The sequence below is a fragment of the Oncorhynchus clarkii genome, chromosome 1 (assembly GCF_045791955.1).
Source record: "Oncorhynchus clarkii lewisi isolate Uvic-CL-2024 chromosome 1, UVic_Ocla_1.0, whole genome shotgun sequence".
Classification (NCBI taxonomy): Eukaryota; Metazoa; Chordata; class Actinopteri; order Salmoniformes; family Salmonidae; genus Oncorhynchus; species Oncorhynchus clarkii.
Window position 1 is genome coordinate 8,497,856 of NC_092147.1, and position 15,587 is coordinate 8,513,442.

At 40.9% G+C, this 15,587-nt stretch overlaps 1 protein-coding gene across 1 annotated transcript in view; it reads left to right on the forward strand.

The window, feature by feature from the left end:
* The first annotated feature begins 314 nt into the window (after positions 1-314).
* The window catches only part of LOC139414968 (PEX5-related protein-like), a 199,280-nt gene continuing 184,007 nt past the window's right edge, over positions 315-15,587 (forward strand). Inside the window, exon 1 of the mRNA XM_071162650.1 lies at positions 315-646. Within this exon, the coding sequence (XP_071018751.1) occupies positions 626-646 (21 nt within the window). The 5' untranslated portion in view covers positions 315-625. The remainder of the gene's footprint in view (positions 647-15,587) is intronic.

Sequence of the window (15,587 nt, forward strand, 5' to 3'; positions counted from 1 at the left end):
CGCCTGAAACAAGCTCCAAATGTCAGAATTGCCCCCAATTTCAACTTGCTCCTACTTCAGAGCACGTGAATCCAGGAGGCGGCTCCAGCGGCGCCCAGATGAGGAAGGTTGGTAAAAGCAGGAGAGAGGAGTGCACTATAAGAAGCGTCAAAACAATTATTAAGCCACGGTCGAGAGGCGGAGAGCGGTAGTGTGCACAATGAAGACATAACACGGGAGATTTTACTTGACTAACTGAATTGTTGTCCATCCGAAGCCGAGGACCCAGAAGCTTTTGGCAGCGCCGTGAAGATTTCTGGGCGCCTCGCATTGAAGTGGGTTCTGGTAGTGCACTTATCTCTCCCGTGCTGTCGCCTGGCTACCTTTCAAATACCGGCAAAAAAATACATGACAAAAACACTTACGTTTCTGCACCTTAAGCGAGGACAGCTCCTTTCCTTGGCGTAACATTCAAAGACTCAATTGGAGCCTGCACTTCTGAGCGAATTGAAACATTCTGCCTCTTGTTCCAGAACTCTTCGTACGTATGGACACTCCCAGTGTCGCTTACTGTATCTGTATTGCGAGCCTTAAAGTAGCTTAAAAATCCATCGTCGCAGAATCAGGAATTGACTTCAAGCTCAATATGTACCAGGGTCATTTGCAGGTAAGAGGTTTTGTTCTTTTGAAATATAAATACATTATATGTGTATATGAGGGTGATGTTGAATAGCTTACATGTCAACTCTGTAGAAGGGGATTTATCATGTAGCCTAGTTCATGCCAAGGACGTTTCTACATAGGGAATATGAGGTAGCCTAATAATGGAATACTAGGAGACAATTAGACGATGACCACTGTGGTGTCGTGACTGTAAAAATAACTGTCAATTGGCCGTAGGACCTATGTTTTATAGCAACGCGACAGGGTCTGTTTATTTTGTCCCATCACAGACTGTAGTGACTCGCGCTCTCCGATAATGATATGATCACTTCAACTGCTGCTTCAGAAAATGCAGCGCTATTTAAATAAACAAGAAACAATTCATAGTCAGTGTCACGTTGGCAATCTTTGACTTCCGGGACGTACATTAGAACCTCTTTTATGTTTGATGTGCGTTTTTATTGAATAATGTAGAGCACCGCCTTGATACAGGGCACTTGCGGTGCCTATAGTTTAACCTTGACGACCACCTTTGTCTCGACAGCTTGGTTTCTATTTGAGATAAAATTCTGTCCCCAGAGTAGCCCATGTTCCTGCATGTAAACATAATTGCGCCCACAAAAAAGTCAAATAAGCGTTCCAATTATGTCGACGTGACTGGAAACAATGGCATGGGAGATACAGGAATCTGATGTCAAATTCTTTGGGAAGATATTCTTTGCTCAAGTTGAATAGTTTATTTATGACATTTATATGATCCACAATCAAAAGTATTATCATTCAAATGCTCGACATATGATAAAAGTTCATTTGACCTCAAGAGAGCTCTGCCCTCATACAATTCAGTGAGTTTGAAACAGTGAAACCGTAGTACAGTAGTCATGATATCTATAAGAGTGCTCAAATAAATAAACATATCATGAAAGTAATCAAAAGTACACTTTCAATGAATGAATGTCATACTGTTACCAAACCTATGTCCCATCCCTTTCATGGTAATCTTTTTGTCAGTAAAATGACAAATCACAATATAAAACCTCTTGAAGACAAGCTGTACCAAGATTGATGACTTGTCGAGATTTTGTTGATTAGATAAATAATTGATTCATGGATTCAAATCAGTGGTGGTCGGTGCCATTTAAGATGATGGAGATCGTAAAAAAAAATGAATGAGCATGGCCTTATTTCTATTAAAGCATATTTGGATGACTGTCATTCATATTCCATTCACCCAGCTCAATGTAACATCGATAGATTTAGGCTACTACATGATACTAACATTTTCCCTATACCCATCATGAGGTTGCAACCTAGCCTACGAATTAAGGTTTACAACGTAGGTGCACAGGTCGAGATATATATATATTTTCTAATCAAGGTGACAGACAGTGACACATTCAATACTGCCTTACACACTATTGCCTGCGTCTAGCTGATTGATCTAAGGTGTAGTCATTAGTCCAACAGTTGCAATCAAGAGTTTCTATTGGACAAATTCAGAACTATATTAAATATAGTGCCCGTTTTGTTCCATTTACTTCCATTTAAGAAACGTTTTTCAACAGAATTGGTGGAATGAATATACCCCTGATCACCGCAAACACAGTTCAGCCACATACAAACAGTATGATCATTTACTCGTTCTATAATTTCTTCTCGCATCTACGCGCTCTTCTCTTCTCACCTTTTCCCTTTGCTTGTGGACTTCAGTGCACATTACAACAGCTGTCTGTGACCAGGCAAAAAAAAACTTCCAATCCAAACCTTCATACCATAACCGCTAACCGCTACACACAGCCTAAATCGATGACACCGTATTAACTAATACGTCATAGTTAACATAGCTATCTATTAGAACTAACACGTTAACTTCTTACGGCTGAGAACACGTTAACTGGATCGACTTGACAACAGTCAGTGAAAGTACAGGGCGCCAAATTCAAACAACAGAAATCTCATAATTAAAATTCCTCAAACATACAAGTATTTTACACCCTTTTAAAGATAAACCTGTTGTTAATCCCACCACAGTGTCCGATTTCAAAAAGGCTTTACGACGAAAGCACACCATCTTATTATGTTAGGTCAATACCTAGTCACAGAAAAACATAGCAATTTTTTCAGCCAAAGAAAGGAGTCACTAAAAGCAGAAATAGAGATAAAAATTAATCACTAACCTTTGATGATCTTCATCAGATGACACTCATAGGACTTCATGTTACACAATACATGTATGTTTTGTTCGATAAAGTTCATATTTATATCCAAAAATCTTAGTTTACATTGGCGCGTTATGTTCAGTAATGTTTTGCCTCCAAAACATCCGGTGATTTTGCAGAGAGCCACATCAATTTACAGAAATACTCATAATAAACATTGATAAAAGATACATGTGTTTTACATGGAACTTTAGATAAACTTCTCCTTAATGCAAACGCTGTGACAGATTTTTTTTAAACTTTACGGAAAAAGCACACCATGCAATAATCTGAGTACGGCGCTCAGACACAAAAGCAAGCCATACAGATACCCACCATGTTGTGGAGTCAACAGAAGTCAGAAATAGCATTATAAATATTCACTTACCTTTGATGATCTTCATCAGAATGCACTCCCAGGAATCCAAGTTCCACAATAAATGTTTGTTTTGTTCGATAAAGTCCATAATTTATGTCCAAATACCTCCTTTTTGTTCAGGCGTTTAGTTCAAAAATCCAAATTCATGACGCGTAGGCCAGACGAAAAGTAAAAAAATTCCACTACAGTTAGTAGAAACATGTCAAACGATGTATAGAATCAATCTTTAGGATGTTTTTAACATAAATCTTCAATAACGTTTCAACCGGTAATTCCTTTGTCTTTAGAAACGAAAAGGAACGCAGCTACCTCTCAAGGGGGCGCGCCTGAGTGAACTCGTGGCTCTCTGCCAGACCCCTGACTAATCTTCTCTCATTCCCTCATCCTCCACAGTAGAAGCATAAAACAAGGTTTTAAAGACTGTTGACATCTAGTGGAATAGATGACCCCATAGACACTGTATATTGGATAGGCAAACCTACAAACCTCAGATTTCCCACTTCCTGGTTGGATCTCAGGTTTTTGCCTGCCATATGAGTTCAGTTATACTCACATACATCATTCAAACAGTTTTAGAAACTTCAGAGTGTTTTCTATCCAAATCTACTAATAATATGCATATCGTAGCTTCTGGGCTTGAGTAGCAGGTAGTTTACTCTGGGCACCTTATTCATCCAAGCTACTCAATACTGCCCACAGCCATAAGAAGTTTAATAAACCCGCTATAATCATGCAGTGCAGTGAACAGCAAGCTGTTTAGCAGTTAAACCGGCGGGCCCCAGTGGCAAAATATTAATAAAACCAAAAGCTTACCATGACTTGGAAGAGTTCTAGTGTTTGATAGCCATAGCCAGCTAGCTAACGTAGCATCCCTCTCTGTTAGAGTCAGGTGCTCTCTCTCTTGCTTCTCCTTCATTTTTGAAGAAATTAATTTGTTCAAAACTGTTAAACTATTGCCTATCTCGCTTTTTGAGTCAACTACTCACCACATTGTATGCACTGCAGTGCTAGATAGCTGTAGCTTGTGTTTTTAGTACTATATTCATTTTCTGATCCTTTTATTGGGTCGACAACATTCAGTTCATACTGCAAGAGTTCTGATAGGTTGGAGTTGTCATAATTACTGTGTAAGTCTGTGGTGAGAACCATGAGCCTCCTAGGTTTTGTATTGAAGTCAATGTACCAAGAGGAGGACAGAAGCTAGCAGTCCTCCGGCTTCATCATGGTGCTGTCCTACAGAGTGCTGTTGAGGCTACTGTAGACCTTCATTGCAAAACAGTGTGTTTTAATCGATTATTTAATGACATGTGAATATACAGTATTTAATATAGTTTTAACTAAAAAGGATACTTTTAAAAATTGTTTCACTATTTCTATGAAATTCACTGAGGAGGATGGTCTTCCCCTCCCCTCTCTGAGGAGCCTCCACTGATTAAATTCATTATACAACCAATTCATTACACAACACTTATTTAAGCAATAAGGTACGCGAGGTGGTGTTGTCTCATGAATACAGTCACAGGTAAATAAATGGCTTTGTTCGAAATTCAAAAGTGAACATTGTTTCCGAGGTCAGAGAGGAGACTGCAAGGCTTATATTAACCCCCGCTGTACCAAACTAAATGCTAGTCTTATATTAACCCCCACTGTACCAAACTAAATGCTAGGCTGGAAGCCAGGGGAAATAATGAGTGAGTTGAGATAAATACAACAGATGATTTGGACAGCAACATGAACATTACATTCCTATGGAGGCACAGTGATCATTTTCAGAGGGAACTGTTAGCAGGCATAGTGTGCCAGTGACGGCCAATACAGCACAGCTTGGAATGCTGCTTGTCCAATCACCATCTAGGATCCAAACAACCACTTTTATAAACTTGTTTATGTACCAAAGGCCTCTCCAGGCTGAGCTTATTAAAAACTGTCAAACAATGTATTGTAACATTTAATTATAGATACATTTGAATCTATTTGATTAGATAGAACACCTTTCCAGAACTGTAATATACTACGAATGGAGAGTGTGAATCCAAGCTGCAATAATGACTGTCATTTTTCTGTATTGAGCATCCTTTGAATATCTGATGAATGTTTTTCTGGCCTCCATTTCCTGTACACGTCTGTCTCTGTGTGTGTGTGTGTGTGTCTGTCTGTCTGTCTGTCTGTCTGTCTGTCTGTCTGTCTGTCTGTCTGTCTGTCTGTCTGTCTGTCTGTCTGTCTGTCTGTCTGTCTGTCTGTCTGTCTGTGTGTGTGTGTGTGTGTGTGTGTGTGTGTGTGTGTGTGTGTGTGTGTGTGTGTGTCTGTCTGTCTGTCTGTCTCTGTGTGTGCTCGCATGTGTATACGCTTCGCATCCGTGTGCATGAAAGAGGGGGTAGGTGTGTCAGTACTGGAGAGATTTTTTTCCCCGATTTTAAAAATCTGATCTTTGTTTCCAATAACACAGCCCCATAAATTGGACAAATAACCAAGCATTTACAATTACTGATGATTTAATTTTGGTTAGCTGAAACTTCCTAAGTGTCCCCGTCTTATGTCTGGAAAACATTTGTCTCTGGCTTTGCTTGTAGATCATAACAAGTAAGCAATACTTGATAATACATTTTCCATGTTGTTTTATCTGCAAATGTTCAGTCGATGCAAACCGGACGCTTTCTCTGTCAGTGATGGGGCTCTCAACTGCATCACTCAGCTTGTGTAAAGGGAGGCATTTATCTTGACAGTGACGACACCTTTCTCCTTGAAGCCAATTTCAAGTCTATGCTGTTTATTCCTTTGTTAAGAAGCGAACTGCACACTACAGCATACTGTACTGTAAACATAACCAGAACTTAGTGATCTGTCTGTACGTTATCTTCATGTGGACTACATTTCTGTCATGGAAGGATGTGGATGAGTGTATTTTTATAACGGTTAGCTTGACAGCCAAGTCTTGGACACATATTCAGTTGGACACTGTGCCTCACAGCCTTCTAACTAGATATAAGTTCATACAGGCCAGGATTTGTTTTATTGTAAGTCTCAAGACCCTGTCAAGAGGTCACTTCAACTCTATTAAAGGAAAATTACACCCCCCAAAAAATGATATTTTGGTATTTGTTTCATTAGTCCATTGTTGATATACAAAAGTGTTTTGCGTGTCAGCAATTACGTTTTCAAGATCTAACACTTTCAAAATATGGAAATACAGCCAGTATGGTGCATTTTGAATCAGATGATGCATCGTTTTGCATAATTTGTTGCAAAATGCATCATACCGGCTGTATTTTCCTTTAACCATTCATAGAATGGATGTGACCTCTGAACAGTGTCTTGAGACTTTCAATAAATCATTTTCTTGTGCTGTCTGCATTCTGAAGCTCAGAATCTTAAAAAGATTACAATGATTGCTATGCTTTTTCAAGTTACTGCAGCAGCGCGGGACCTTTCAATGGGTTTTCTAGTCAGAGCTATCGTCTACCTTCCCTTTAAATTGATATCATAGCAAATCAATGCGACCACTCTCTCAGAGTTGTGTGAATGCATTGGCTTATTACAACGGGTGAGCAGACAAAGAAGCCCCATCTCCCTTCTCATTTCTCATAGTTTTTTTCTTCATTTGGCTCTCCACTCCCTCGTATACAGTACCTGGTTGTTATTATGTCTATGTACCTGGTTGTTATTATGCCTATGTACCTGGTTGTTATTATGTCTATGTACCTGGTTGTTATCATGTCTATGTACCTGGTTGTTATTATGTCTATGTACCTGGTTGTTATCATGTCTATGTACCTGGTTGTTATTATGTCTATGTACCTGGTTGTTATTATGTCTATGTACCTGGTTGTTATCATGTCTATGTACCTGGTTGTTATTATGTCTATGTACCTGGTTGTTATTATGTCTATGTACCTGGTTGTTATTATGCCTTTATACAATGGGTGGTTCTAATCCTGGATGCTAATTGGTTTAAACCGTTTTCCAGCCGGTGTCTATTCCACAAGTTACCACTGGCTAGGGCTATGACGTTGAAATGCCAATTTACTGTTCCATCTCACTGCGCAGTCCACTATCTCATTAGCCCAACCAGGCAATTTATAAACTTGATGTCCTCTTTAAAAAATAAAACCTGGACATTATCTCCCATTTCTTTTAGACTAGTGTTTGGTTTTCATCAGCGTAGATTTATATAAACTTTGCTGAATGTCTCTCCAACATTTGCAACATTGTTTCAATATTGAAATTCAATCTCCAGATGTCCCCTAGTAATGAACGTGTCGGGATGAGTCAGGCAGGCAGCTTTTCTCAGCCAGTGGAAATCATGAATCACCAAAATTTGCATGCATACTGTATATACAGAGCAATGTTCAAACAGGTCAAAAGAAATGAAATGCAGCTAGTTTACTGTCTTTCCAGCATCCGTTGGAGGTGATTGTGTCTGCTGTGTAGTTGGCTAGCTCTTCGGAACAGTGTCCAGGCGAGAGAGCAAATGTTCTATGCCCGGAGAAATCGCGCATCATTAGCTCACTGTTATGGATGTTTCCAAATAAATGTCACTGGAAAACAGCGTAAACAAATGCAAACAAAGCTACTTCTCTGTTATTCTGGCTGCACTGGTTGTCGTGACTGTGTTAGCCAAAGTTGGCTGGCTAGCTAGCAAGCAAGGTGATAAGAACATTGCCAGCCAGCATGGCAACGGTACATTTAGAACGAACAATCAGGTCACGTCCATAGATATAGAATAAAAATACATCGACTGGGTTGCATCTCTGGAAACCTAACTGATCGAATGAACGACCCGCCGGCTTGGGCTGCAACCCTAGATGTGTCGAGACTATATCTCGTGGAAGGATAAAACAGAATGAATAATTTCATTAAAATACAGTTTTTAATGAAGATATGTCAATCCTTATTTGAATGTGTTGCTAAACCGTTGTATAAATGTGATTTAAAAAAAACACCCTTACCAATATGTCCTCCAAACACCGGCTTCGAGGGCATTATCATTTTAATGTACCTGGTTGTTATTATGCCTTTGTAAAACAGATTATTATTTTCATAAATAAACCAGGGTTGTGGTGATATGCCAACGAGACAATGTTGGGGATTTAATATCTTGGTGTTGTATAGATGTCATAACGCCATCCTGTTCTTTATTTTGGCCCAGTGTACACCATTGGATACTGTCTGAGTAATCTCATCGGTTGGCTCAAACATAATTGCCGGGCAGAAATCTGATAGAAATTCTGTCCCACCTTCTGCCCATCTTTCTAATCCTGATTATTGAAACAGTCAGATCAACAATAGGGCTTACATACTCCATTCTATCTCCCTCCACATCTCTCTAATCCTGATTATTTGTTCTAAACTGCCAGGTCAACAATAGGGCTTACAGTACATACGCCATTCCATCTCCCACCACATCTGGGAAACACCTCTTTCAGAGAGTAGTGTCTGCCATGTGTCATTGGACTAAAACTGTGCGGTCTACCAATTTTATGCTGTGTATAACAATGAGCGTAGTGTGTATGCTCTTTGAAACTCATCCAAATACTTTGAAAGCTACACTTGGGAATAGTTAGATAAGGTTGTTAGATAAGAATAAAATTGTTTTATCAAATAATTAATCAGAGTACAAAACATGCTTTCAATGTTTCCCCAAGAACCTCCGGCAAACCACCACTAACCAGCAACATACAGCACCGCTAACCAGCAACGTACAGCACCCCTAACCAGCCAGATACAGCACCCCTAACCAGCCAGATACAGCACCCCTAACCAGCAACATACACCACCCCTAACCAGCAACATACAGCACCCCTAACCAGCAACATACAGCACCCCTAACCAGCAACATACAGCCCCCTAACCAGCAACATACAGCACCCCTAACCAGCAACATACAGCACCCCTAACCAGCAACATACAGCCCACTAACCAGCAACATACAGCACCACTAACCAGCAATGTACAGCACCACTAACCAGCAATGTACAGCACCACTAACCAGCAACAAACAACACTCCTAACCAGCACCATACAGCACCACTAACCAGCAACATACAGCACCCCTAACCAGCAATGTACAGCACCCCTAACCAGCAACATACTCACCCCTAATCAGTAACATACAGCACCCCTAACATCAACATACAGCACCCCTAACCAGCAACATACAGCACCATTAACCATAAACATACAGCACTCCTAACCAGCAATATACAGCACCACTAACCAGCAACATACAGCACCACTAACCAGTAACATACAGCACCCCTAACCAGTAACATACAGCACCACTAACCAGCAACATACAGCACCCCTAACCATCAACATACAGCACCACTAACCAGCAACATACTCACCCCTAACCAGTAACATACAGCACCCCTAACCAGCAACATACAGCACCATTAACCATAAACATACAGCACTCCTAACCAGCAATATACAGCACCCCTAACCAGCAACATACAGCACCACTAACCAGTAACATACAGCACCCCTAACCAGTAACATACAGCACCACTAACCATCAATATACAGCACCACTAACCATCAACATAGAGCACCACTAACCATCAACATACAGCACCACTAACCATCAACATACAGCCCACTAACCAGCAACATACAGCACCCCTAACCAGCAATGTACAGCACCACTAACCAGCAACGTACAGCACCCATAACCAGCAACAAACAACACTCCTAACCAGCACCATACAGCACCACTAACCAGCAACATACAGCACCCCTAACCAGCAATGTACAGCCCCACTAACCAGCAACATACTCACCCCTAACCAGTAACATACAGCACCCCTAACATCAACATACAGCACCATTAACCATAAACATACAGCACTCCTAACCAGCAATATACAGCACCACTAACCAGCAACATACAGCACCACTAACCAGTAACATACAGCACCCCTAACCAGTAACATACAGCACCACTAACCAGCAACATACAGCACCACTAACCATCAACATACAGCACCACTAACCATCAACATACACCGCCCCTAACCAGCAACATACAGCACCACTAACCATCAACATACAGCACCACTAACCAGCAACATACAGCACCACTAACCAGCAACATACAGAATTGTCAAATGTGCAGACTCAGCAAAACTGCTCATCCATTTCAGAAAAGCTCTGAGGTATTTGCAAATGTTTCTCTGAATGTGATTTTTCAAATACATTTCTACAATATTCTGTAAGGAGAATGTTACAGACAGTTGGCAGGTAGCCTAGAGGTATAGAGAGATGAGTCAGCAGTCAATGGGTTGACAGTTTGAATCTCAGGTCTGGTGAGGAGTGAGCTGCAATGAAGAACAAATCTGGTAGAGAGTATAACAGGCAACCAACCGGAGGGTTGTTGGCATCAGTATCCTAGATGGTATCTCCTGCCTTGAGCAAGGTAATCTTAAAGTGGATCTGACAGCATTTTAGCAACTTAATATCAGCTCATATACACCCCCAGGAAGAAAATCTTTTTTTTGTTTGTCTTTTTACATTATCTGATAAGCAAGCACTTAGATATGGTCCTTTGCACTTTTTCATAAATTCATATAATGTTTGGGAATTATAGTAAGGTAGGTAGCACCGTAGGTATGGTGCCAGGTTTACTCCAGAAGTGAAGCTTTGCATTCAGGTCAAAGAGTTCAATCTCGGTTTCATCAGACTGGAGAATTTTGTTTCTCATGGTCTGAGAGTTCTTTAGGTGCCTTTTGGCAAACTTCAAGTGGGCTGTCATGTGCCTTTTACTGAGGAGTGGATTCCATCTGGCCACTTTACCAGAAAATCCTGATTGGTGGAGTGCTGCAGAGATAGATGGTTGTCCTTCTGGAAGGTTCTCCCATCTCCACAGAGGAACTCTGGAGCTCTGTCAGAGTGACCATCTGGTACTTGGTCACCTCACTGACCAAGCCCCTTGCTCAGTTTGGCCGGGTCGGCCAGCTCTAGGAAGAGTCTTGGTGGTTCCAAACTTCTTCCATTTAAGAATGATGGAGGCCACTGTGTTCTTGCAGACCTTCAATGCCACAGAAATGTTTTGGTACCTTTCCCCAGATCTGTGCCTCGGCACAATCCTGTCTCAGAGCATGCTCTGACATGCACTGTCATGCACTATAGGACCTTATGTAGACATATGTGTGCCTCTCCAAATCATGTCCAATCAATTGAATCTACCACAGGTGGACTCCTGTAGAAACATCTCAAGGATGATCAATAGAAACAGGATGCACAATAAGAACGACATTACAGTCTGAAGACAGCCATGTTTCAGTGAGAAACATGCAATCATGCAATCAACTTTTGCTCTAGGTAATGAGGTCATTCACAAGAAAGGTTTTACCTGTGATTGCTCTAACATTTAAATGTGCCATATCAATGAGTGTGGGCCACTCTGTCCCTGGGGCATCTGCCTAATGGACTAGCAATCAAATTATTAACGTTACAACAATTTTTTTCTGCCAGTCTCAAATCTATCAGAATGGTAGGAGATGACAGTTTGTATAAACTCACTAGAAGGTGGAATTAAAGGAATATAAACTAGGTTACTCACAATAACAGTAGTGTTATTTCTATAGGAGTTGATATGGTTTCCATGTCCTCTGTTGTTTATTCTGACAGGGAGTACTGGAGCACTACCAGACACTGTCTGTCAGTCTCTTAAACAGTTTGATGTTGCTGGAAATATTCCTTGGACCCCTGTGGTTAGGGTGAATCCTGTCTGTTTTAAAAAAGTGCTGGTTCTTCCCACAGCAAATCAAAGTTGTCACAAAAAGAGACATTCCTGTCATTGCCAAGTTTGTTCAGGTACTCGTTTCGAGCAAAGTATCAGCTGACTGGGTGACAGTGGACCTTGGTCGGTCCACAGACCATAGGCAGGCCAAAATCTCTCCTCATCGAGCTGCCCACATTGAACGTGATAGTGATGGAATCCCATGGGGGAAACAACCTGCTGAAATGCAGTGGTTGTGAGGGAGGGTGCCACTGGGCGGACACTGGCTGTTGGTATACACCCAGGATCCTATACATCTGGGGCTGGTAGGTCCGTCTCTAGCGGGGCAAACCTGTTTGATAGCTGGATCGGATTTTCTCGGATAGATGGGTGGCCAGACTGCCTCCCTGATCTGCTACGCATTGCGAGTGTCCAGTCTCCCATGGGGCCGCGGAGTTGAGTTTAACATCTGTCCGTTGGATTGTAACAGATCAACGCCTTCCGACTCAACATCTTTGCTATAGGAGGCATTTAAAACTGAGATTCAGTTTGCCTGGGTTACAGCAAGGTCGGGGTACTTAGAAAGCAGGTTTTCCTTTTCTCCCAGCCAAGCTAACAGTCAGAGGATCTCTTCACTAAGATACTTGATGGTAGTGCATTTAGGGCAGACAAATCCCTGTCAATTGTCCAGTTCCACCTTATCCTCATCCTGTGAATATGTGAAAATCATCTCACACCTGAAGCATTTATTCCCAGCCTTGGATAAAAACACCAGTGGGCTAGCACTGCTAGCGCTAGCCTGCTCCATTTTCATGATGGCTAGCAGCTAACTACTACTTAACAGGACTCTGCCAGCAGCTAACTGCAACTTAAGAGAAATCTGGGACGCAAACTTGCAGTCCCAGATGAAAATTAACAGCAATACAAACTTTAGCTATGATTGAAAACTATTTAATGAACACTATTTCATAAAAACAACAAACCGAGTGTAAGCTGTACACTGTTGTGTTGCTTGCTGTGATCGACATTCCTAGCCTTAGTTACAGTCATCCATTTTTGTTTGAAACTAAAAACAGTGCGTCCCGAACACCCAAACAATGTAACAGGCCAGCTGTGATTCACAACCTGATAATAATAATTTTTTGGACTACCAAGAAATGAATTTGGTGAATTATATTAATCATGCATTGAACTGCATCCATCTATTCTGCCAGCAATATCTTACTGTACGCCATGGAATTATTTGTCAAATATAACCTATTTTTAAAACCTATGAAGTTGGTTTTGAAAAATTATCTAGAAATGTGATTTTATTTGAACTGATATTAAGTATTGCCTGTTTGTTTCATATGAGGAGTTAATAAACTGTCAATTCCCCTTCGACTGATCCAGAGGCGCTGAACTGTGTCTCGAGGGTTGGGCTCCAAAAAAAAAGAAGGAATTTCCATTCCTCCCTAAGTAACTGGACATTAAAGCATTCTTCTTCTGCATGGACTGCTATGCCATCATTCCTTTGGACAGCAAACCATAATGTTCAGACTTCACAATGTAGACTTGCCGGCAGCTTTTCTTGGCGTTTATTATAACAAAGATACAGTGGATTTTATTAAGGAAGCGAATCACTGTATACGTTCATGTCTTCAACACCAATCAGCATACTTGCTCTGCTGGACAACATGATCATGCAATTACAAAACATAGGACCTTAGGGATTGTCTGACCATAGATGCCTGATTGTAGTTAGATCCTATGGCACAATGGAGAGACATTGTCTCGTCTAGTCATATCAAGCAATGGTTTGATATAGCAATGGTTTGATAGATTGTCTTATTCGTTCCTCTGTACGGTTCATTACATTGATAGATTGTCTTATTCGTTCCTCTCTAAGGTTTGTACATTGATAGGTTGTCTTATTCGTTCCTCTCTGAGGTTTGTACATTGATAGGTTGTCTTATTCGTTCCTCTCTAAGGTTTGTACATTGATAGGTTGTCTTATTCGTTCCTCTCTAAGGTTTGTACATTGATAGGTTGTCTTATTCGTTCCTCTCTAAGGTTTGTACATTGATAGATTGTCTTATTCGTTCCTCTCTAAGGTTTGTACATTGATAGGTTGTCTTATTCGTTCCTCTCTAAGGTTTGTACATTGATAGGTTGTCTTATTCGTTCCTCTCTAAGGTTTGTACATTGATAGATTGTCTTATTCATTCCTCTCTAAGGTTTGTACATTGATAGGTTGTCTTATTCGTTCCTCTCTAAGGTTTGTACATTGATAGGTTGTCTTATTTGTTCCTCTCTAAGGTTTGTACATTGATAGATTGTCTTATTCGTTCCTCTCTAAGGTTTGTACATTGATAGATTGTCTTATTCGTTCCTCTATAAGGTTCGTTACAGGTACAGTAGTATGGCTTTCTTGAAGGGCTTGTCTCTTATCTCTGCCACTAAATCTCCTTCACTGGTACAGTACTGTATTTAAGTAGGTCACTGATTTGATACAGCTTGTGTTGTAGTGTTTTAAAGACTTGGCCATTAGCATTTTCCTTTCCCATTGTTTTTCTTTATTTTAGCAGGTTAGTGTGTGCTTGTGTTTCGGAGGTGGTCTCCATTGCATTGCCGCTGCCCGTTAAGGCTGATTCATACCCTACGGAAACGGACCCTAGCGCACTGTTGCAATGTTGTTTCTCACTACTAAAAACTTAAGACTGCCTCTTCTCTGGGACACACTGTTCTTCCATACAAGTATCTCATCGGATTTCCTCTTCCAACTATCAGACTCCGGTGTACTGTAATAGTGTGGTGTTGTGGGTGGTGTACTGTAATAGTGTGGTGTTGTGGGTGGTGTAATGTGATAGTGTGGTGTAATGTAATAGTGTGGTGTTGTGGGTGGTGTAATGTAATAGTGTGGTGTTATGTAATAGTGTGGTGTTGTGGGTGGTGTACTGTAATAGTGTGGTGTTGTGGGTGGTGTAATATAATAGTGTGGTGTTGTGGGTGGTGTAATGTGATAGTGTGGTGTAATGTAATAGTGTGGTGTTGTGGGTGGTGTAATGTAATTGTGTGGTGTTATGTAATAGTGTGGTGTTGTGGGTGGTGTAATGTAATAGTGTGGTGTAATGTAATAGTGCGGTGTTGTGGGTGGTGTAACGTAATAGTGTGGTGTAATGTAATAGTGTGGTGTTGTGGGTTGTATAAAGTAATAGAGTTTTTTTGTGGGTGGTGTAATGTAATAGTGTGGTGTTGTGAGTGGGTGGTGTAATATAATAGTGTGGTGTTGTGGGTGGTGTAATGTAATAGTGTGGTGTTGTGGGTGGTGTAATGTAATAGTGTGGTGTTATGGGTGGTGTAATGTAATAGTGTGGTGTTGTGGGTGGTGTAATGTAATAGTGTGGTGTTGTGGGTGGTATAATGTAATAGTGTGGTGTTATGGGTGGTGTAATGTAATAATGTGGTGTTGTGGGTGGTGTAATGTAATAGTGTGGTGTTGTGGGTGGTGTAAAGTAATAGTGTGGTGTAATGTAATAGTGTGGTGTTGTGGGTGGTGTAATGTAATAGTGTGGTGTTGTGGGTGGTGTAATGTAATAGTGTGGTGTTGTGGGTGGTGTAAAGTAATAGTGTGGTGTAATGTAATAGTGTGGTGTTGTGGGTGGTGTAC